General features: G+C 44.4%; 1 protein-coding gene across 11 annotated transcripts in view; it reads right to left on the minus strand.

The window, feature by feature from the left end:
* The window catches only part of LIMCH1 (LIM and calponin homology domains 1), a 692,462-nt gene that overhangs the window by 389,436 nt on the left and 280,761 nt on the right, over positions 1–22,265 (minus strand). For all 11 annotated transcript variants that reach the window (XM_029588796.1, XM_029588765.1, XM_029588757.1 and 8 more), the window contains exon 2: positions 20,230–20,300. In XM_029588796.1, coding sequence (XP_029444656.1) covers positions 20,230–20,300 — 71 coding nt within the window. The remainder of the gene's footprint in view (positions 1–20,229; positions 20,301–22,265) is intronic.

Consider the following 22,265-nt stretch of genomic DNA (forward strand, 5'->3'; position numbering starts at 1 on the left):
TACATGCCTCCAGCTTCCAGCCACACCCCACCACCAGGTCTATTGTCTACAGCCAAGCCCTATGGTACAATCGCATCTGTTCTGACCTCTTAGAGAGGGACTCCCATCTGGAGAAATTACAACGGACATTCTTGGAATTATGTACCCACCCAATGAGGTAAGAAAACAAATTAATAAGAGCAAGACAAATACCCAGGCATGCTCTGCTACAGGATCATCCCAAAAAGGAAAATAACAGAACACCTCTAGTTGTTACTTATAGCTCCCAGTTAAAACCACTGAAACATATTGTCAATGATCTACAACCCATCCTGAACAATGATACCAACCTCTCACCAGCCATGGGTAGCAAGCCTATCCTGGATTACTGGTACCTCCCCAATCTCGAATGGATACTTACTAGTGACCACAAATTGTACAATGACACAACTCAGGAACCAGACCCTGCCAGAAATCCAGATGCCAACTCTTTCCACATATTAACCCAGACACCACCATCACAGGACCCAATAACAACTACAACATTCACCTGCTCTTCTTCCAATATAATATGCCATCACCTGCCAGCAATATCCCTCTTCTGTCTACATAGGCAAACAGATCAATCTATAAGGAAAAAAATAAATGGACATATATCTGATACTGGAAATGGCAACATTTAGAAACCAGTAGGAGAATATTTCAACCTTCCAGGACATTTTCTCTCTGACCTTTAAGGTTGCCATACTCTTACAGAGAAACTTTAAATGAGCACTCCAGCATGAAACTGCTGAATTAGAATTCATTACAAAACACCATCACCCTAGATCTGAAAAGACACAATGGCTTCATGACTCACTTCAACTATCTGTGAGCTTAACTGTTAGCAGATCATTCTGTCTATTCACACTTGCCTCAGTTGTCAGTAGGCTATACTACTGTTATTTGTGCCGGCCGCAGCAGGCCCGCGATCAGGCCCACTTACCCCCGTTTGTCTCCTCCAGCACCTGGTTCCGCCTCTCTTGCGGCCGTGGGCAGCCGCCTCTGTGCTCGTGCTGCTCCCAGCTCCGTGGGGAGATGCCGTTGTCCCACGCCACACCTCTCCCTAGGCACGTGCACTTGCTCTACTTTTAAAGGAGCCGTGGCGGGAAACCAGCCAGCGGCCCCGGAGGATGACGTCACTGGGTCCCAGTATATAAGGCCGGGCCCAGCCAGTGCTTCCTTGGCAACTGGTCCCCACGCTTGTCATGTACTAGTTGCTTGTTCCTGGTTCATTCCTGATTCCTGGTCCTGCCTTGTTCCTGATATCCATTCCTGTTCCTGTGTTTGTCTCTACCTCTTGTCTTGCTTCGGATTGATACCTGGCTTGACCTCTGCTTCGTCCAACTACGTTACTGCCTGATTCCTGATTTGAACTTTGCCTCGCCTGACCATCCTCTGCTTGACTCCTGGTTTGACCCATGCCTGTTTTTGCCACTTCGACCAAGACAAGAGGATCAGTGAACACCAAGAGTTCTTTATTTTGCACAAAACATCATAAAAAGCCCGACTCAGGCAGAGTTTCGCTCTTTGAGCTGCTTCAGGGGCTAACAGAACAAACAAATACAAACACATAAAAACATGTAAATGTGAATTTAAACATATACACCAAACATAAATATTGAAATTATATAAAATATGACAAATCAAAAATACAGACAGAAGTATTAACGTTAGACAACACTTAATGCCAGAAGTAATAGTGACATGGTCTAAAAGGACATAATTTCTTATATAAAAAAATCCATATGTGCCTATATCTGTGTCCATATAAAATTAAACTTTTTAAATACCTATTATGTGTAATGCCGGTGGGTTGTCTCCATGCAGCAGTTCAGCCTCTTTAGAACTATTTAAGCAATTGCCTCAGGACAAACAGTGGGGGATACTGTAACACATTATAGGTATTTAAAAAGTTTAATTTTATATGGACACAGATATAGGCACATATATAAAAAAATCCATAAGGAATTATGTCCTTTTAGACCATGTCACTATTACTTCTGGCATTAAGTGTTGTCTAATGTTAATACTTCTGTCTGTATTTTTGATTTGTCATATTTTATATAATTTCAATATTTGTTTGGTGTATATGTTTAAATTCACATTTACATGTTTTTATATGTGTTTGTATTTGCTTGTTCTGTTAGCCCCTGAAGCAGCTCAAAGAGTGAAACTCGGCCTGGTCGGGCTTTTTATGATTTTTGTGCAAAATAAAGAACTCCTGGTGTTCACTGATCCTCTTGTCTTGGTCGCAACTGCTATATTGGATCAGTTTCCAGTTTGCTTTTTTGGACCTTGTTTTTGCCACTTCTCCTTGCCTGCCGCCTGCCCTGACCACAGCCTGTTCCTCCACGCCTCTGCTGAATTTACTCTGGACTTGGTCTCTTAGTCTTTGGCCTGTTCTTACTCAGGAACTCCCTGTCTTGTTCCTGTTCTCCTTGGTGCCCGGGTCTCCGGGACTCTGCCTCGTCTGGACTTGTTCTCCAATCTCAACTACCGCTGCTGGCCCCTGGCTGATCCTCTCATTGCCTCTCGGAAGTCCTTGGATGGAGGCCCACCTCAGACCAGCCGGCCCCGGTACCCAAGGAGAACGAGGGCTGGTATTGGCGAAGCTCCAGCCAGCCTCCCTCAATCAGCCAGCTCAGCCTGCCCTGCGGGTAGTGTCAACCCCACCTCTGCCCAAGGGTCCACCTCCTGCGCAACACTACAATGCTATTAATACTACCTTCATACCATGTCCTGCTTAATCCAATGTCTTCTTTCTGTTCTGTATATATTTTACCCATCTCTTGTACATCACTTCATGCATCTGACGAAGTGGACTCTATCCTCGAAAGCTCATGCTTAAAAAAATTGGTTAGTCTATAAGGTGCCACTTGACGCCTGTCATTTTTAGGGTAATTTTAGTAAGTGATCACAAGGACAGCATTTATTTATTTGTTATTTTTGGCTTCAGCACAATCCAAAACAACCTCCCTTTTTTAGACTATAGCATTATACGCCTTCATCCAACTAATTCTCCCCAGCCATCAGAGTGAAAGTCATCGGACAGGGTTACACACAAGGGCTCCTACCAGAACCTGCAATTGTGGGTCCCAAGTTCACTCACTAAGTTTCACCATTGTATGGTGATTGAAATTTCCTCCCTCCTAGGCCTGTGAATCCTGCACCTGTAATATCCAGCCCTGGCCAGCTTGGAGAGCAGAAACCTAGCCCAGGAATTATATTTGGGCATTCTGCATTGATAGGGCACAGTAAATGCCATTGAACTAGCCTCTACTGGTGATATAATGCCATGAGCCTCCACATTCACATCTACAAGAGTTCTTTTCTCCCATTTTAACTCCTTGCCATCTACCCAATCCATCACGACAACAATCCTTGGCCAAGGTTACAGACAACAGTTCCTATCTGAGCCCAGTAAATATACACCCAAAATGGCTAATAGGTATTGCTTGCTATTAAGTGATGGCTCCCCCTCCCAACCACCTGAAAGGCCTTCTTAAAATCTGAAGAAAGGGCAGTGTGGTCTTGAAAGCCTATGTATTTCATCATCCTTGGATTACCTTTACATTGCACCAATAAAAATTAGCAAAGCCTACAAAGACTCCAGAACAAATATGGCTATAGATACACTATACTTAACAAATCAAGGAATGACATTTACAAAAATTAAAATCTATAACCTTGCTATATCTACATAGAAATTAATTTCTGAGGCCAGCACCCAGGTTCAGATAGCAGGCAAGGACTGTAAGACCCTTCTGGTCTTAGCAATTTAATTCCTGATGCAAACACATAGATCACAGTTGATCATTGGCTTCCCCCTTGCTTCTGCATAAGTAAGGATCCGCTGTGCTTATCCCATGCTTTATTGAATACTGTTATCATTTTGTCTACTGCCTCCACTGGGAGTCTATTCCTTGCATCTACCAGCCTTTCACTAATGGCATATTTTCTGATCTTGCTACCGAGTCTATTCCCTTAGAGACTCATACCATGCATGACCTTTTGTTCTAGAGCATTCTATCCTATGAAAAAGGTTTGCTTCTGGTGCCCAATTTATATCATCGAGGTATTTGAATGTCTCTGTCATATACCCCCATCTTGTCTCTGTTTTAAGGTATACATAGTTTGTCTCCATAACTGAACATAGTACTCTACAAATACTCTTAGCGAAGGTAATATTACTTTCCTCTTTCTACCAGTGATATCTCTCTTTATGCATCCAAGTATACTACTAGCTTTCCATCACTCTCTGCCCTTAAAGAGAGAGGAACTTTGATGACCCAGACTACTGCCACACTCCCACCAGCTCAGCTGTCATCTCGTGGGTTTAGTTCTGTCTCCCTGCTGATGTCATCAGTGGGGAGGGAGAAGTCAAGAGCGGCAGATGCTGCTGCTCTGGAAGCTTATCTGCTTCTACCTAGGATGTTCTCTGGTCCACTGGGGCGAGTATCATGCTTTATCCCCAAATCTAGCCTGCTATCACTGTCCCACTGGTTCTACTGTCATCTCATGGGCTTGACACCCCCCCCCCCTTCTGCTGATGTTACCAGCACGGGGTGGGGGGGGGTGTATAGAGTGTGTGGATGCCAAAGGGGCACACACACCATGGAGCACAACAAAGTAGCTCCTTTGGGCACTCCTTCATGCACAATAAGGGCCTATAAGGCCTTGTCGCCAGGCTTTTACTCTCCTGGAATTGCTGATAATGCTCCAGCTCTTATCCCAGTAATGATGATGTAAAAGAGTGGCCTTACTACCCCTTCTTGACCTGTGCAGGAGCAGGCGCTGCAAAGGAGCCAGAGATAGATGCTGCAGAGGAACCAGATGCAGGTGCTGCAGAAAGGCCAGACGGAGGAGCTATTATGGGGCCGATGCAGTGAGCCCCGAGAGAAGCACTACAAGAAGCCCAGAGAGAGGCGCTGTAGAGTGCCCAGATGCCAGCACTGTTAAGGAATGCCAGAGGAATGAGTGTCTCCAGAAAGTGACTGAGGTATGAAAGGAGCCATGGAGAGCCTGGAGAAAGGTGCTACAAGAGTTCAGAGAGGGGGTACCAGTTGAGAACCCTGAGAAAGGGGATGTGGAGAGCCCAGAGAAGAGTTGCCATGGAGACCCCAGCAAGAGGGACTGCAGAAGAACCAAGATATGGCATTACAGAGGAGGCTGTCAAAGTAGTGCAATAATTACTAACCTAAGTGCTGATTTTGCAGATGGAGCTGAAGGCAAAGAAGCAATTGCGCTACCAAGCAGAGACGCAAGAGGAGATCCTCAGGATGGACCTGGAAGTGGTGGCATTAAAATTAAATAGCTGCCAGCAGACCAGAGAGGCCTGTGCCGAGCTCAAGGACCAGAGCTCCATGCTAACCTCCCAAGTCCGGAGCTGTCTGACAGAAGCGGAGGATGCCCGAGCAGCCTGGGAGCAGTTGAGACAGAAGCTGGCGGTTACACTGCAGACTCAGCATGTGCTACCGTGGCAACACATTGAGCTAAGGAAAGCATATGAGGTCACAGTCACAGGTCTGGAGACACAGTTGGCAGATGTAACCAGGAAGCAATAGAATAGTCGTTGAAAAAGGAGCAGCTCTTACAGAGTATAGACCACCTGCAGGCAACCTCCATTTCACCAGAGCTGCTTGAAAAGAAAACTGCTGCCATGCAAAGTAACATGGTACAGCTGCAGAGACAGCTGGAGGAACTCGAATGGAGCCATGACCAGGAGCAAGCCAAGACATGAGATGTGGAGGTCACCAATGCTGAACTTGAAGCCCATGCACAGGAGGTATCCCTCAGGGAGAACAGGGCCCAAGAAAGAGACGAGGCAGTCTGGCAAGAGTGTGCACAGCTGACTGAAGCACATGCGGGGCTGGCACAGCAGCTAGAGGACTTGCAGCCCCAGCCCAGCACAGAGTACATGAGCGTACAGGAGCATAGGAGAAAGTGGTGGTTCTGGAAAGCACCATGCAGGTACTACAGAAACAGGGGGAGACTGCAGTTCTGCATGCAGCCACCAAGGCACAGAACCAGGAGCATCAAAATGAGATCATCCAAAGGCAAGAAAATTTAAAAAATCATTAGAGTCTCATCAAAAGGAAGTTAATGCCCTGCAAATTAGAATGGAAAAGATTTCTAGAGAGAAGGAACCTGTGAAAAACAAGGTTAAGTATGCCAACAAGGAGAATACAGAGGTGATAGAACTTTGGAAATCAAAAGCTGAAGTCAGAACACAAAATGTAATGAGAAGTTTAAAAATCAACCAATATGCTGAGAGGTCTGTTCTTGCAAAAGAGATTGATGCTCTGGAGAGAACACATGTAGCCAGGATCCTCCTCGGCCCCCACTTACCCGGTCCGGAGGGGATCAGACAGAGAGGCCTAGGCCCCAACCAAAGCCTGGGCTTTGCATACAGTGGAGGTTGAGATCACAGAGACCTGCCTCGGCCTTGCATAGGCCTAGGTTGCAGTAGGTGACCATGACCTCGACCTACACTCTATGCAAGGCGAGGACCTGACACCAGGATCCAACCCAAAAGCCGGGTTTGGATGCCTGAGCCTCAACCTAGGGTCAGGCCCAGATCTTGAAGCCAACTGACACCATCCTCTGGGGTCACACTGGATTCAATTAACTCCAGCGCATTAACCCCAGCAGATGGCGCCATGTTGATGTACAGCAATGAGGTATATCAAAATGGCATTGTCTGCTGGGGTGAAAGCGCTGGAGTTAATTAACTCTGGTGCAACCCCAACAGACGGTGCCATTTGGTTTTCAAGCACAGAAGAAAGAAGATGACGAAGAGGAGGAGCTCCCAGACTTGGCTCCAAGGCTTCCTTCTGAGCCTGGGTGAGATCTCGGCCTCAGGCCCCGGCAGAGAGACCCAGCCTCCGCTCTGAAGTCCCAGCATCGGGCCTGGGTCCAGGCCGAGGACCTGGCCTCTGGGTTGAGTCGCAGAGTCAAGCCTGGATGTGGACTGAGGACCCGGCGTCCAGGTCTGGTCCCAGCAATGGATTCCCAGAACAGGCACAATTTTTTTGTTTGTTTTTTTTTGTTCTGTTTTGTTTTATATTTTTAGGGTCTCAGTCAAGGCCCCAGTGTCGTGCTTGGGCCTTGGCCATGATTCGTGTGTCGGGCTGCGACCTATGCCTAGGCAAGGCCCCAGGCCTCAGAGACATGCTCTGGCCTAGGCGAGGCCCCAGCGGATCAAATTTGTTTTCAAAACGAAACACGAAAATCTATGAAATTTTGACAGATTTTCAATCGTTTCACTTTGATAGTGACATGAAATGAAATGAAATAGATTTCATCTAATTTCCTATTTCATTTCTCTCGAATGCCCATCCCTAGTAGACACCATAGAAAGAAAAGCGAAAGCTTTGGAAGCCTTAAGGTCCAAGCTGGAAAGTTCAGAAAAAACACCTGCTGATTGAAAAGAAAGATGTTTTGAGCAGACTGCAGCTGGCTAGAATTATAAAGGAACCAAAGACATTGCAAGTAAAATGCAAGAAACAAATGTTTTACAACTCAGATGGAAGCAGATGAAAGGAAGTTCATAAACCTTGACCTATTACAGGAAGCCAATTCTGAAGGGAACTTGGGTATTTGGACACGGAAAGAGAAACTTGAAGCAGCGGAGATGCCAATGAAGAAAGAAGAAATGGGAAAAGTTTCTTTAAGAAGCCATATACCTGAGGTAGCCAGAATACTACAAGAGCAGGATGAGAAGCCTGCTAGTTTTGAGTCTGTGTCTGCTGAGTGTCAGTTCCAAGATTCTTCGGCAAAAGAGCTTCAGGTATGGAAAGAGAATTGGGAGCTAAGAGCCTCCAGAAAAGCTGTGAAAAAGTAGAAAAGAAACCACAACGGCAGCACCCAAAAGAAGTCACAAGAGTCCTACCAGAAGAAAAGTAGAACTCGGAGCTCCAGATGGACTGAAATAAAAGACCATGGATGGCACTGGGCAAAGGGTGCAGTAGGTAGTGCTAATAGTGCTATCTATGGTAACTCTAATGTGTGGGGACAAGCTTGACCCTAGAACCCAAGCCTAGCTGGTGGGAGGCCAGAGGAAGGGGAATGGGGATTTGAAACACTTCCCTGGGTGGGATCCAGGAGGACTGAAAATGCTCAGACCAATGGGTACAAGCTGAGGGGGAGAGAATGTGAAGCAGTGGCCTTACTACCCCCCTCCTTGATTTGGGCAGGAGCAGGTTATACACCTGGTCCACCTTAAATCCCTTAGAAGGAGAGTGCTCTATGGGTGAGACTCTACTGGGCAAGAAGATATCTATGAGCCAGGATCGTGCTGGGCAGGTTAAAAGGCAGTAGTGATCAGGGAGGCCCCTACATCTCCAGGAGTAGGAGCTCCTGACCCTCTCTGGGAAGTTGTGTTGGAAGTATATGTTGCAATCGTCACTGCTCGATGTCTCTACCCCCCCCTTAGCTCCTTGGCGACTCCCTCTTGCTCAAGTGGAAGGTTGGCTGCCACGGAGTCCCTCTGCCATTTTCCTCCGGCGTCTCCGGAACGGCTCGACGTTACACTCCGCCATGTTTCACAAGGGCCTAAGGGCGTGCACGCTGCGCGGCCCCAACTGATGTACCAGCAGTGGTGTGAACCTCAGGGGTGTCCTCCTGAGATGACGTCATCAGTACCGGATATAGGAGGTCTTAGAAATCGCTAACTAATCGAGTTAGCAAGGATTGAACTTAGGATTCATTCCAAGCTACTCTGCCTCCTCGGACTTACCAGGGGTACCTGCTCCTCGGGGCCTCGCTCTCTCTTTGTTTTTCAGGTCACAGTCAGGAACCGGCACTCGCTCCTCGAGGGCCCATGTTCCCGGACTGGTTGCTGAATATCTCTTCTGCCTGGAAGTCATCACTGCCTACTACACCAGTGAGTCACCTTCTCTCTCTCAGAGACAAGTAAGCTATCTTTTTCAATTGCTGCTCCAGAGTTTTGGAACACCTTTTTGGAAGTCATGTGCTTGATTGAATGTTCTAAAACATTTAAAACCTTGTTAAAAAAATTCCTCTTTAGACAGATGTTTGAATGATTGTATTTTTCCTGAAAGTCCAGGCAAATTGATTGTTTAGGAAACAATGTTTTAATAAGTGTATGAGTAATCTTGGATCGTTCCTGTAAGGCATTCTTTAATTTTATATTAAAAAAAGATTGTGTCAATTTTCCGTGATTTTGTATTTTTGTTATTGATCATTATTTATGTTTTTAATTTTATGTATGTAGTGCTTATGCAGTAGGCAATGAATAAATCTGTAGTAAAGTAAAAACTGCTTTATCATACTGACTGGCTATCTTGAGATTATCAGAAATAATGAAAAGGTCTTTACTTCCCAAAAAACATTTGGCCCTTGAATTTCTACATGCATAGTACATGATTTAGCAATTTTTTTTTATTAAAGCATAGTTGTCGTACCTTTGATCAGTTTTCCAAGTTTAAAAAAAACCATATTTCATCTTCTTTACCCTCTCTAATATGTCTACTCTGTCTCACATCTTCATAGCATTTGCAAACTGTTCCCTAATGACACTGATAAAGCCATTGAAGAGGATCAGGTTTAGCATGGATCCTTATGGTACTACAATGATCACTTTCCCTTCACCAGCAGGGACCCTACTGACTGCCATTTTGTGAGTGCTATTGGTCAACTAACTTCTTATCCAGTTTACAATTTTTCCTGCAGAGTGGTTGTGCTCAGGCCCAAGGAGGGAGGGAAGATGGCTGCTGCTACTGGGGAAGACCTTGCTGGCCAATGGCTGGCACTGAGGATGTGCCTCAGAGGCAGCACCCTTCCAGTTTTCAAGACAATGAGAATTCCCAGCGTCACCCTGAGGGAAGAGAGTACGTCAATAGATAGAAGGCAATAATAATGGGGAAAGTCAAAAATAAAAAATATACTACCCCTTGACCAGTGTGTGTTTTTTCATTTTTACATCACAAAAAATATATACAAAGCTGTAGATAAAGACCTTTTTTTTTTTTTTAACCCAGTGATTAAAAAAAAATACTGAATAATTTCTTTCCTGAAAATATGCAAAAGGAAAAATTTAGAAAGTGTTTGGTAAATTTGCTGAAAGTCTTTCAGAAATATACTAGGTAATACATTTGTAGTATGCCAATCATGCACTTAACTATAAGAATATGCATGCAGCAAGGTAATCTCTGTAACATGCCCCAAAATAACAGACACAAGAAATTCATGATGGTAGGTCCTAGAAGCAGAAACCGTAAACTATATTTTAGTAATCGACACATGCCTGCATGATTTTACAAAAATCCAGAAACTCATGAAAATGCAACCTATGGTAGAAACTTGCAGGAACTCAAATGACTTTTTCTTCAGTTCGTTTGTCCCTCACAACCACCCCTATCCCAAAATGAAAAATAATTCCCCAACATAACAGATCGCTAGGCTACCATATGATTATCCATTTATATTTCATATCCATGCCCAATTGCCCATACTTGTCCCCTTTCTTCATATTTTTTAGCTAATATCATGAAATATTTCACCCCAAAAACCTTTAACCAGTGGGTTAGAGAGAAGGAGAACAGGTTGTTCATTGCTGTTACAGTTGCTCCCAATAATCAATGAGACAATTTCAGAGGATCTCTGAGGGAGAGGACGAAACAGGAGGTGAAGATGGGCCATTTGGTCTTTAACTGCTGCCATGTTCTATGCATGTATGAGGACAGCCAATAGCAGGACTTGTGAAATGAGGCCTATGCTATCTTCTGAGCAGAGGGCAAAACTGATAAAAAAAAGGGCCTGTAAAGAACTACGCAATGCAATAGGACATCAGGGAAGGTCTACTTCTTAGGGGTGAGGTAAAGTTTCTGATGGTCAAAGCACAAGATCCTGCATATTTAGCTGTGACATAACCAGTTAGAAATGCTCGCATGGGGGGGGACCATGACGTCATGAGCGGTGATGGCAGCTTAATCCCTGAGCTACCAGTTCATTCGCATCCATCCATCCTGCAACAATATCAAACGTTTCAAAAACATAGCGGATCGCAAGATAAACACCCCAGTATGGCATCAAAGACAAAAAACATCGACTTTCAAAGGTTCTCCTTCACCAGAGAAGGTAAAAGGGCGCTGGACAGCATTGCCTTGGGGAAGAAGGAGGCCCAAAATGACGCCGATTCGCGGGCTCCCAGTCCCGATGATTTTCAGCCGAGCCCCGACCTCGCGAGCGCGCCAAACTCCGACCACCTGACCCAAGCGGAATTCCGCGAATGGTTCGCCGGTTTGCATGCTGACATCAAAACATATCGGCAAGAGCTCCTCACCCACACAGAAGAAATGAGAGAGGAGCTCACATGCATGGGGCACCGCGTGGACGAGCTAGACAGGCGTCTAGATGGTCAGGCAGAACAACTCACTAGCAACACGTGCGCTCATGAGGCCCTGCGTCAGGAAACCTCTCAGCTGATCACTAAAATCGCTGACTTAGAAAATCGAGCACGCAGGAGTAACCTCAGATTTCAGGGGTTTCTCGAGGTTGAAGGCCCTGAAAACTGTGCTGCCCTTATTCAGCGATTTTTGCCAGCAGCTTCTGTGCGCTTCAAATTCTGCTGATAACTGTACCCCGCCAGAGATCCAGTTTGATCGGGCACACAGGGCTCTCCAAGCCCCTCAACCTAACCGCACCAGGGATATTATTGTGTGCTTCAAGGACTACCCAGTGAAAGAAATGATCGCCACTGCAGCCAGAGCTAAAACTGTGTGGCCATGAGAGGGTAGCGAATTAGCCATCTTCCCTGACCTCTCAGCTGCCACCCTACAGAGCAGACAAACCTTCCAGGAAATAACATCCTTTCTCCGCACTAAAAATATTAAATACCAGTGGCTATATCCATTTGGGATTTCCTTTGTACTGGAAGGCATCACCCACAAAGCTCTGGTACCTGCTGACATAGTCCCAGCTCTCACAACATGCGGCTTCACCAGCTCTCAGGAGCAGACAGCAGTACACAGGGGCCCAGTCACACGGCCACCATACCCAGCCTGGCAGCGTGCAGGCAAGAGAAATAGCAGGCTGCGACGCCAATCAGGCCCCACTGCCAACAGCCAAGGCATTGCTTGAAATGTTAACAATGTTTTAGTCAACCCAGAAAATAATGCCCTCTCACACTGGGGCGTCTAATGTTAACACTGCGGTTATCTGAAGTGATTTATTGCTTATTATTCTGTCTGAAGTGATTACATGCTTATCCGTCCCACTGTTCATGACGTTGCTTACTGTTTTATATTTAATTGTTGTTTGCAGACCTAAAGTCTTTCTAGATCTCACATGCCATGACAGAGTGGGGTTCCGTGGAGAGACTCCTTACCAGCCAGTGACACTCACACTCCCCCGATTAAGGGATGGTGAAAGCCTGCGTGAAGGGGTATGCAGGTCTTATCTCCAAAATTAGGGATGCTTTTAGCTCCCAGGGTTCTCATGCTAGACTTGTTCTAATTCATTGGTAACTATTCTTTGTTCTATCTGGGTTTTCTCAGGACTGGGAGTGCCTTTGGGCAAGAACCTTTGGGGTTCTCCTTCAAATTTTTCAGAACTTCAGTACACCAAACCATCCAGAGTTAAGTCCAGTTGGGAGGTCATTCCCAATTCTTGAGGGATGAGGGGTGGACTTTCTCTTTTTTTTTTTTTTTTTTGCGCATTTTTCGAAGTCCTAATCCCACCTGAGCTATGATGACTTTACAACTCCTCTCAATCAATGTTAAAGGCCTAAATTCTCCACAAAAACGGTCCTTTTTCTTTAAGGAACAGGGCTTATCCTCCCCCGACATAGTATTTATCCAGGAGACGCATCTCTTCAGCAAACATGATAGTCTTATGAAGTCCTCCAAATACCCTAAACAATATTACTCAGCAAACAACAAACAGGCTAAGTACGTAGGGGTGGGTATCCTATTTGCCTCTCATCTGGTATTTGAATGTACAAAATGTATTAGAGATCCGCAGGGTCGATACCTATTACTTTGTATTAAGATAAATGATTCTCAGCTCACCCTTCTCAATTGTTATGCTCCCAAAAAAGAGCAGGCTGTTTTCTTTAAGCAAATCCATCAACTTTTATTACAACACACAACTGGCAAATTAATCACTGGCGGTGATCTTAATGTAGTCTTATCACCTAATTTAGATACCTCTAATGGTCACTCTTCTACTGCCTTGACTCACACTTGGGCTCTTAAGGCACTGCTTAAGGATCATCATTTGGTAGATGCATGGCGGCTGAAATACCCTCATTTCCGTTCATATTCTTATTTTTCTAGGGCGCATAATTCCTACTCTCGAATTGATTATTTTTTGATCGATAAATCACTCTACCATTCGATCCGGACAGTGGAGGTGGGTATGATAACCTGGTCCGACCATGCCCCAATCTCCATTTCATTTCTACTACTCCCGAGTAATCATGGTAATAGATTCTGGAGGCTCAATGATTCTGTCCTCCAAGATCAATCATTTGTACAAACAACGTCCCAACATATCCTTGAATTTTTTCAGAATAATGTCGCCTTGGTGAATTCACTTGTATGGGACTGCTTTAAATCTTTTATACGGGGGTATTTCATTTCTAGATCCTCATATGTAAAGCGCAAAAAAGATGCAGCCTGTTCTCATCTTAGGGATAAAATTTCACAGCTTACTTCTCAACACATTCAAATAGGTTCGCAAAATATCCTAACCAAACTAAGCCAAACCAGAGAAGAGCTACATAGATTGGAATCTGATCAATTAGCACATCAATTGAATATCACCCGCCAGATCCATTTTGAGGGGGTGGGGGGGAATAAGGCTGGAAAACTACTGGCACACCAATTGAAAAAACTCACATATCAAAATCACATTCTAAAAATAAAGAATGCACAAGGTCAAATCGTTTCTACTAATTCGGAAATTACCCAACAATTTCTTCAATTCTATCAAACATTATATGTGGCAGAACAGCATATATCAATTTCAGATATTGATAGCTACTTACAAACTATGGCCCTCCCGCAGCTCACGGAGGATATGCGTTCCATCCTCGATGCAGAGGTTACAACCCCTGAAATTCTTAGGGCCATTAAAACTCTTAAAGTGGGTAAGGCCCCGGGACCAGATGGCCTCACGGCTAAATTTTATAAACCCTTTGGTTCCTTTCTGGTACCCCACTTGCAAAAATATTTTAATTATTTACATGAGGGGGGTCTACTCCTACCAGATTCAAATAAAGCTAGAATCACAATCATCACTAAACCAGGAAGAGATCCTGCTCTCTGTGCCTCTTACAGGCCCATATCATTGATCAATTTAGGTCTTAAACTACTAGCCAAAATATTAGCGGAAAGGCTAAATTGTTTCATTGCACAAATTATTCACCCAGACCAAGCGGGCTTCATACCGGGATGCATGGCCAGTGACAATGTGCGGAAGATTCTTAATATTCTCTGTGGAATTTCCCAAACCTCATCCGATTACTTTCTAATGGCCATTGATGCTGAAAAGGCCTTTGATATGATTCATTGGCCTTTTCTCTTCCGCACACACACAGCTATGGCCTTTGGTGACCAATTTCACAACTGGTTGACGGCGCTATATCACTCTCCCACAGCAAGCCTGAAAATAAATGGTCAATATTCCCCTCCTTTCCAGATCCAGCGGGAACCAGGCAGGGGTGCCCACTCACCCCTATCCTTTTTGCTATTTTCCTGGAACCACTTGCCATACATATATGAAACAATTCCCAAATTAAAGGCTTTTCCCTTAACACGCATCAATACAAATTATCGCTATTTGCCGATGATATTTTATTTACAGTTGACCAACCAGCCACTACTCTTCCAGAGTTAGAATCAGAATTAGCATGTTATAGTGCAGTGACCGGATTCAAAATCAATTGGGATAAGTCGGAGATCCTGAACATCTCATGCTCCCAACCATTAGTTACTCTCCTCCAATCATTCCATCCTTTTAAATGGGCACCCCATAAGCTGAAATACCTGGGAGTTAATTTGAGTAAAAGTTCCACTGATTTATTCCCACTTAACTATAGTCCCCTACTTAACAGTATTGATCAGGATCTAATCCGGTGGAACTCTCTACCACTAACCTGGCTGGGCTGTTTATCGACCCTGAAAATGAATGTACTGCCACGTTTACTATACCTATTCCAAACTCTACCTATTCCCATTAGCAATGCTATGCTGAAAGGATGGCAGAAGAAACTACTCCGTTTCTTGTGGAAATGTAGACCTCCGAGGATATCCAGAATGGTCCTCTTCCAACCTAAAGCCCAAGGAGGCCTGGGTCTCCCAAATCTCGCTTGGTATTTTGCTGCGGCCCAACTTCGTCCCATTATTGACTGGCACGTACTACAGATCTAAAACCATGAGTCCTGCTGGAACAAACCTGCTTACAAGATATGCCTATCTCAGCTCTTATTTGGCAATCCAGCACTACTTTGTGATCGACATCCACCATGTCGCCATACACCCGACATACTCTTAAATGTATGGTGACCATGGAAGAAAAAGCTGATGGGTGAGGCAGATTACTTTCTCCAGACTTCCCTATTTCACAACAAATCTTTCTCACCAGGCCTTCCCAACACAGCTTATCTCACATGGAAATCTCAAGGATTACATCAAATATCTCATATACTACACTTGATCTTAGCCAAAATGGCACTATCACTTCTTTCACTACTCTACAAAAGGATTATCAACTCACCAAGACTGAGTTTCTTCCCTACATGCAATTTCGCCACTTCATTAATGCGATCCGTTCACAAAATTTATTATCCACCGAGAGATCCTTATTTGAGGGATATTGTCTCAATCCCACTTCAGCTGGAGGCTTAATTTCTAAATTATATAAATTATTGTCATCCAGCCCATCATCTAAACCCGCACATATACCGGCTTAGGATGAATGGGAAAATATTTTCATTCGCCAATCACAAGGTTCCATCTCAGCACACATTATGGAAGCTAATTTCAAAGTCTTATATCACTGGCATCTCACCCCGGTTTGCCTAAATTGCTTTTGCCCCTCCACCACTCCTCACTGACGCCATTTCTTGGGAACATTCTTACATATGTGGTGGGACTGCCCCCAAATACAAACTGTGTGGTCATATGTTTCTAGGATCTTGACGGAGATCCTTGAACAGCCTATTCATCTCACCAAGGACCAAGCACTTCTCTTTCTTTTTGATGAGGCGCTGTCATCACCGGCTCAAACCCTCATCCAACAGGTTTGCACTGCCGTGAAAATGGAAATAGGACATTCCTGGAAAAGACCCATCCCACCGACATCTTCAGAACTCTTAACCCGACTGGACCGGACATGTACTCTTTATTGTTTAACTGCTCTGAAATACCATTATCTTAAGAAATTTTATAATGTTTGGAATCCATACATTTCTTGGAGACAATTGTCCATTCTCAACACCTACTCCATCGTCTTTTATTATGTTTGTTATACCAGAAACATTTTATCTCAGATTCCACTACCATCTTTACCAATGTATCATTCTTGACCAATAATTGTGTAGCATGAAAGGGGGGAGGGAACAGGGGGGAGACTATTCAAACTGGAAAACGCAGTTTTAATGTAATGTTGTTTATTCTGTATGTTTGCATTTGTAACTGAACAACAGCAATAAAAAAAAAAAAAAAGAAATGCTCGCATGATGAGGTAAGTCAAACAGCAGCTGAACAAGGCTGAAAAAACCTGTGAGTAATGATGTATCAAAACGTATTTCTGCTAGCACAACAGCAGCCAAGACTAACGCCAACAGAAAGGCCTTACAGGTGGACTTGGCAGCTGTGTGAACAGCCCACTTTGCCAAGGCACAAACCTATTTTTGGTTTTCATTAGTTTCCCATCAGAGGATTGGAGAAAGAATGCTAATGTGGTCATCATTGCATTTAGTAAAGAAAAGAGTTCAACATAAGGAATTCCTAGTTCCAGCAACTGCTTGTGCAACTTGGAGAGCTATTGACTGGCTGCTTTGATTCCCAAACCACATTTGGCATTCACTCTCTGGGCAGTGTGCAAGAAGGCTGCTCCAGTTATTTTCTTATTGTGACATTTCAAAAGCTGATGTTTTCATAGAAGCTTTCCTGGGTTGCTTCCAAATTAAAACCAGCCTTGCACATACAAGCCGAAGTCTGATCCGAACTAAAATTTCTCTGAGACTTCAAAGAAACTGTCCTGTTAGCTAAACCGGATACCATTTCCATACAACAGAATTCTGCATAGGCACCGCTGTACAGTAAAACTAAGAACAGCACATATTCTGCTGTATATCCACTAAAGTTAACTAAAATGTCAAAGAAGGTGAGCCGTGCATTAATAGGTGTAACTGAGGCATAGCAATTTCATCTTAAAACCTTGGTGATTCTCTTGACTTATTGTGGCTCTAGCCGTATCTAAGATGCAGATTTCTAGCATAAAGTATGTGATCTAAATGTGCCCATGGACCTGGCACTGGCTATTTCTGTGGATAATATGGAGTGGTGAGATGAACAGTGTGCATACGTTGAAAAATGCCAAGGATACCCTGTTTACCTCTCCCAACCTAAACACAAACCGGGAACACCTTTTTAACCAGGCTAAAAGAATGTTCTAGCCCTCAAGGCCTTAAATGGTTGAGCACCGACCTACCTCAGTTGCCAACTCATCCCAGAGGTGCCCTCCCCTCTCCAAGTGCTCCTGGTCACAGTCCAGCCTATGTGTGCCAACACCTAAGGAACTGCACTTTACTGCTATCAGGCAGAGGATTTTCTTTGGTTCAGTCCCAACCCTTTGGATTACCTTGTCACCGAGCATCACACTAGCCTGTAATCTGCTGGTTTTTAGAAAACGTATTATGGTCTGTTTCTCAAATCACACTCCCTGATCATTGCGATTCCTTTCTAAGAGTCGGATGGACATGCATGAGTAGCTATCGTTTCTAGCCCTATACATTCTTTACTGCCTTACTCTGAAATACTTCTCTGATGTATTTTTCTCTGACTGATATTTCTGGTGTACTCGTGATGTAATCCGATAATGTTTTTATCTTCCCTTTACTGTGCCTTTATTTATTTGACACACGAATGTAAACATTGACCTGCTGCAACGTGGTTTGAGCTCTCTAGTTGGGAAATAAACGATGGAGCTGATAAACGTGCAGTATGGAAACTTGCATGGGTTTTTAGCAGGGTGACAGAAGGTGACAGTTTCCAGACAGATCAGTTTACCCGGGTAAATGAATCTGAAAATTGCTCTCTAAGAGGACAACTTTCAAACTGAGGGGGGTGTTAGAAAGCCTGCGGGCAACTCTGACCTGCAGACTTTGTGGCAGTTTTCGAAGGGAACTTTTTGCAGAAGGTACCCCTACCGACTTGCACCTGGTGGTGCACATATTCTTTGAAAATTAAAGCATGCGTATAAATCCCAGCTCCTTCCTCGGAATATCTCTCCGGATGTGCACATATATTTATACTCATCATTCATGTAAATCGTAAATACAGGTGGGACAGTTTTTCCAAAGGTGCCAGGCATGTGCATGAAGCACTGTCTTTGAGCATTGTCCTCAGTCTGCTTAAATCTTGCCTATAGCCTGACTCAGCAAAGTACCACAGCTCTTCTCTATAGTGCAGGCTCCAGAAGTCCACGGGTACGATGCTGTCTTCCAAACTGGAGGCAACATCTTTATATTAAGACAACTAAAATTCAAACAGTATTTTTTAGCTTTTCAAAACTTAGCAAGAGAAAGAAGGAAAAGTGGAGTGGGGGCCAGGGTGGGAATGTTTGGCAAAATTGCTCATTTCACCTAACCTAGCTCTCTCCCTGAAAAAGGAGAGTCAACCTTATAACTACAGAGCAATAAAGTATATGCTGTCTATGAAGCTAAAATAAGTTTCTGCAATCCAAATGTGGTATGTTCAGGGCCGCATTTAAGAGTTTTGTGCTCATAAGCAAGGTTGGAGAGAGGCAGGTGAGAGAGGGAAAGTGGGAGACGTCCCTCCCCATCACCCCCCAAAGTGCCAGAGTGGCATAAGAGCACACCTTTGAAGTGGATTGCCAGATCAGGCTCCTCCTCGGCACAGTCACATTTCTCTTTGGCCTGGATATTTGACACCCTAGGCAATTATCTTTGTTGCCTTATGTCTAATCCAGGCCTGGGTCCCTTCTTCCATCTTACCCACCTCGCTGAGGTTAGGGATCGAGAAGTATCAGGTACAGGTTCAAGACTGTGGAACTCTATGCCAGAGTATTTAAGAGTAATACCTAAAACCAATTTTTCAAAAAAGCATTGAAGAGCTGGCTATTTAAGCCATTGTTCACAGCAACAAAATTATATCAGACATGTATATAGGGATGTGAATCGTTTTTCTGACGATTGAAAATATCAGAAGATATTTTCAAATTCGTCAGAATTCGGGGGGCCCCCGAACCCGATAGGAAAACCCCATGAAATTTTTTGTGGGGTTCTCTTATCATTTTGGGGGGGTGGGAAGAAAGGGCACTTAAAAATAACCCCCAAACCCACCCCGACCCTTTAAATTTAATTCTTTCTAATCCCCCCCCCAAAAAAAAAACTTTTTTAAAGTACCTGGTGGTCCAGCGGGGGTCCCGGGAGCGATCTCCTGCTCTCGAGTCGTCGGCTGCCAGTAAACAAAATGGCACCGACGTCCCTTTGTCCTTAGCATGTGAAAGGGTATTCGTGCCATTGGCCGGTCCCTGTCACATGGTAGGAGTAACGGACAGCCGGCGCCATCTTTAAAAATGGCGCGGGCCATCCAGTGCTCCTACCAAGTGAGAGGGGCCGGCCAATGGCGCGGATACCCTGTCACATGGTAAGGGCAAAGGGCCATCGGCGCCATTTTGATTAGTGGCAGCCGCGGCCCGAGAGCGGGAGATCGCTCCCGGGACTCCCACTGGACCACCAGGTACTTTATAAAGTTTGGGGAGGGTGGGGGATTAGAAAGAATTAAATTTAAACGGTCGGGGTGTTTTGTTTTTTTTCGGCACGACACAGCCGATTTAAAGGGGTAAAAATCGCGGGAACGAAGATCTCCTGCGGTTTTTACCCGAACCCGATACCGGAAACAAGTCTGGTACCGATTCACAACCCTACATGTATGTGTAGTCTCAGTCACCATCTAACAAAGGCTTGTTAAAAAGCAAACAGATTTGACTTACTCGCAAAGCAGAATCCCATTTTCTAATCCAGTCCGAAAATCTTTGTAAGCAAAGCTTCTGCCAGTTACTTGCTGCAAAAATTGAAAAAAAGACATTTTTAAAAGAATTACAAACCATTTTGTACAACCTGCATAGTTTTTTTGCTTTAACTATGTATCTTTTATACCTTACTTATCTCTCATGAAGGTGTAATACATCGTCTTCAATAACATCAAATTATAAACATATTTAGTATCTGCTCTATCAATCCCATATAAATATAAACAGAAGTACTTGTGCAGCAGCAGCAGCCCCAGATCAGTTGGTGGGAATACTGTGAACTGCAAGACAGGAGGCTTGGGGAGAAGCGTTGCGACTGGGGTTGACGTTGCTCATCTGCACCATTACAGAGGCCCCATTAATTCCACTCATGGGGAAAGAAAAGAACGCGAGAGTCCCCTCAAACTCCGAGAAAAAGCTGGTGAGTTTACCAAGACTGAGGTTTCCAGTCCCAAGCAAGGGGGGGGGGCCCTGCCATGATCCAGCTGTGACTATGCTGAAGCACCAGATACAAGGAGAAAGGAAATTGAGAACAAGAGGCAGATGATCAAAAACACTTTTGCAAGCACATTGTAAACGAGTGGTGCAACTTTAAACGAGCATTGTATGACAGTGTACTAATCTAGGAACAAATCCAAGTCTAAACATATTAAACAGGAACAAGTCTGTTTGGGGAAAAAAAATGAAGAATCTTAATTTTTATCTTTTGCCATAGTTATAGTGAGGAAGCCTGTTTTATGTGTTCACTCTCTCTCATTATTGAACAGCTGTTACATGTCCATTTCTGAGGCCAGTTTGCTAATTATTCTCATATTTCTTTGTAATTTCTCTTTGACTACAAAAACAACTTTTTTTTTTTTTTTTTTTTTTTAAACAAAAAATTTACTGCAGATGGAAATATTTAAGTATGGTGTTATATACAAACTCTACAGAGCTGTATTTTGTTTGGAAAACTTCACTGCAAGATTAGTTATCTTCAGCAGCAAGTGAGAAAAAAAAAAGAAAAAAACAAGGTTGCAAGTTTTCAGGTCACCTGTTCAGTACCGTAATGGGGTTAAAAACAAGCATCCATCAAAGGCAGCAGCAAGAGAGACAGAAGAAGACAGATAGTGAGGGCAGCCTAAAGCTTTTGGCCTACTCTAACACTGGCTGGAGCTAGCACGACTTCCCTGTGTTATAAAGACATCTGCTGTGTCACTGGTGTGCCAGAGTACTACTACTACTACAATTAGCTTTTTAAAAGTGTAGCAAGAGGATCATCTGTTAGTGAACTTTAAACAATGACTCTGACCTCTTGGTGCCTCAATGCCTGTCCTGGAAAGTAAAATCTACAAAAAGTGCTGTAAGTACATCATACTCTGGCCACAAACTGCATTATCTTTGAACCCTGAGGCCCTTCAGAAATGCACACTTGTTTTAAGCCTCCTTTCCATTAGAACGTATGATGAACATTAAGCCATCTTGATGTTTACAAGTAGAGACAACATTGGCATAACTAAATTTCCCCTATATCAAATGTTTCACAATTTACTTGCCCCCTTTCTATCCTATATACAGCTTTTTGCATACCTACTTTTCAGCTTTTCCCTGCAAAGGACCCTTCTGGCATCTGTCTAATTTACTCAGAAACTTTCCTTTTTTCCTGCGCCCTTAAGACACTCAGGGCCGGATTTTAAATGCCCTGCGCGCGTAAATCCGGTCGGATTTACGCGCACAGGGCCCTCGTGCGCCGGCGCGCCTATTTTGCATAGGCCGCCGGCGCGAGCAAGTCCCGGGCCTTCGTAAAAGGGGCGGAGAGGGGCGTGTCCGGGGCGGGACCGGGGTCAGGGGCGGTTCGGGGTGGGACCGGGGGGACGTGATGCCAGCCCGGGGGCGTGGTCGAGGCCTCCAGACCAGCCCCCAGGTCGGGTGATGGTGCACCAGCAGCCCGCTGGCGCGCGCAGATTTACGCCTGCTTTCAGCAGGCGTAAATCTGGCAACAAAGGTAGGGGGGGTTT

The sequence above is a fragment of the Rhinatrema bivittatum genome, chromosome 1, assembly GCF_901001135.1.
Source record: "Rhinatrema bivittatum chromosome 1, aRhiBiv1.1, whole genome shotgun sequence".
NCBI lineage: Eukaryota > Metazoa > Chordata > Amphibia > Gymnophiona > Rhinatrematidae > Rhinatrema > Rhinatrema bivittatum.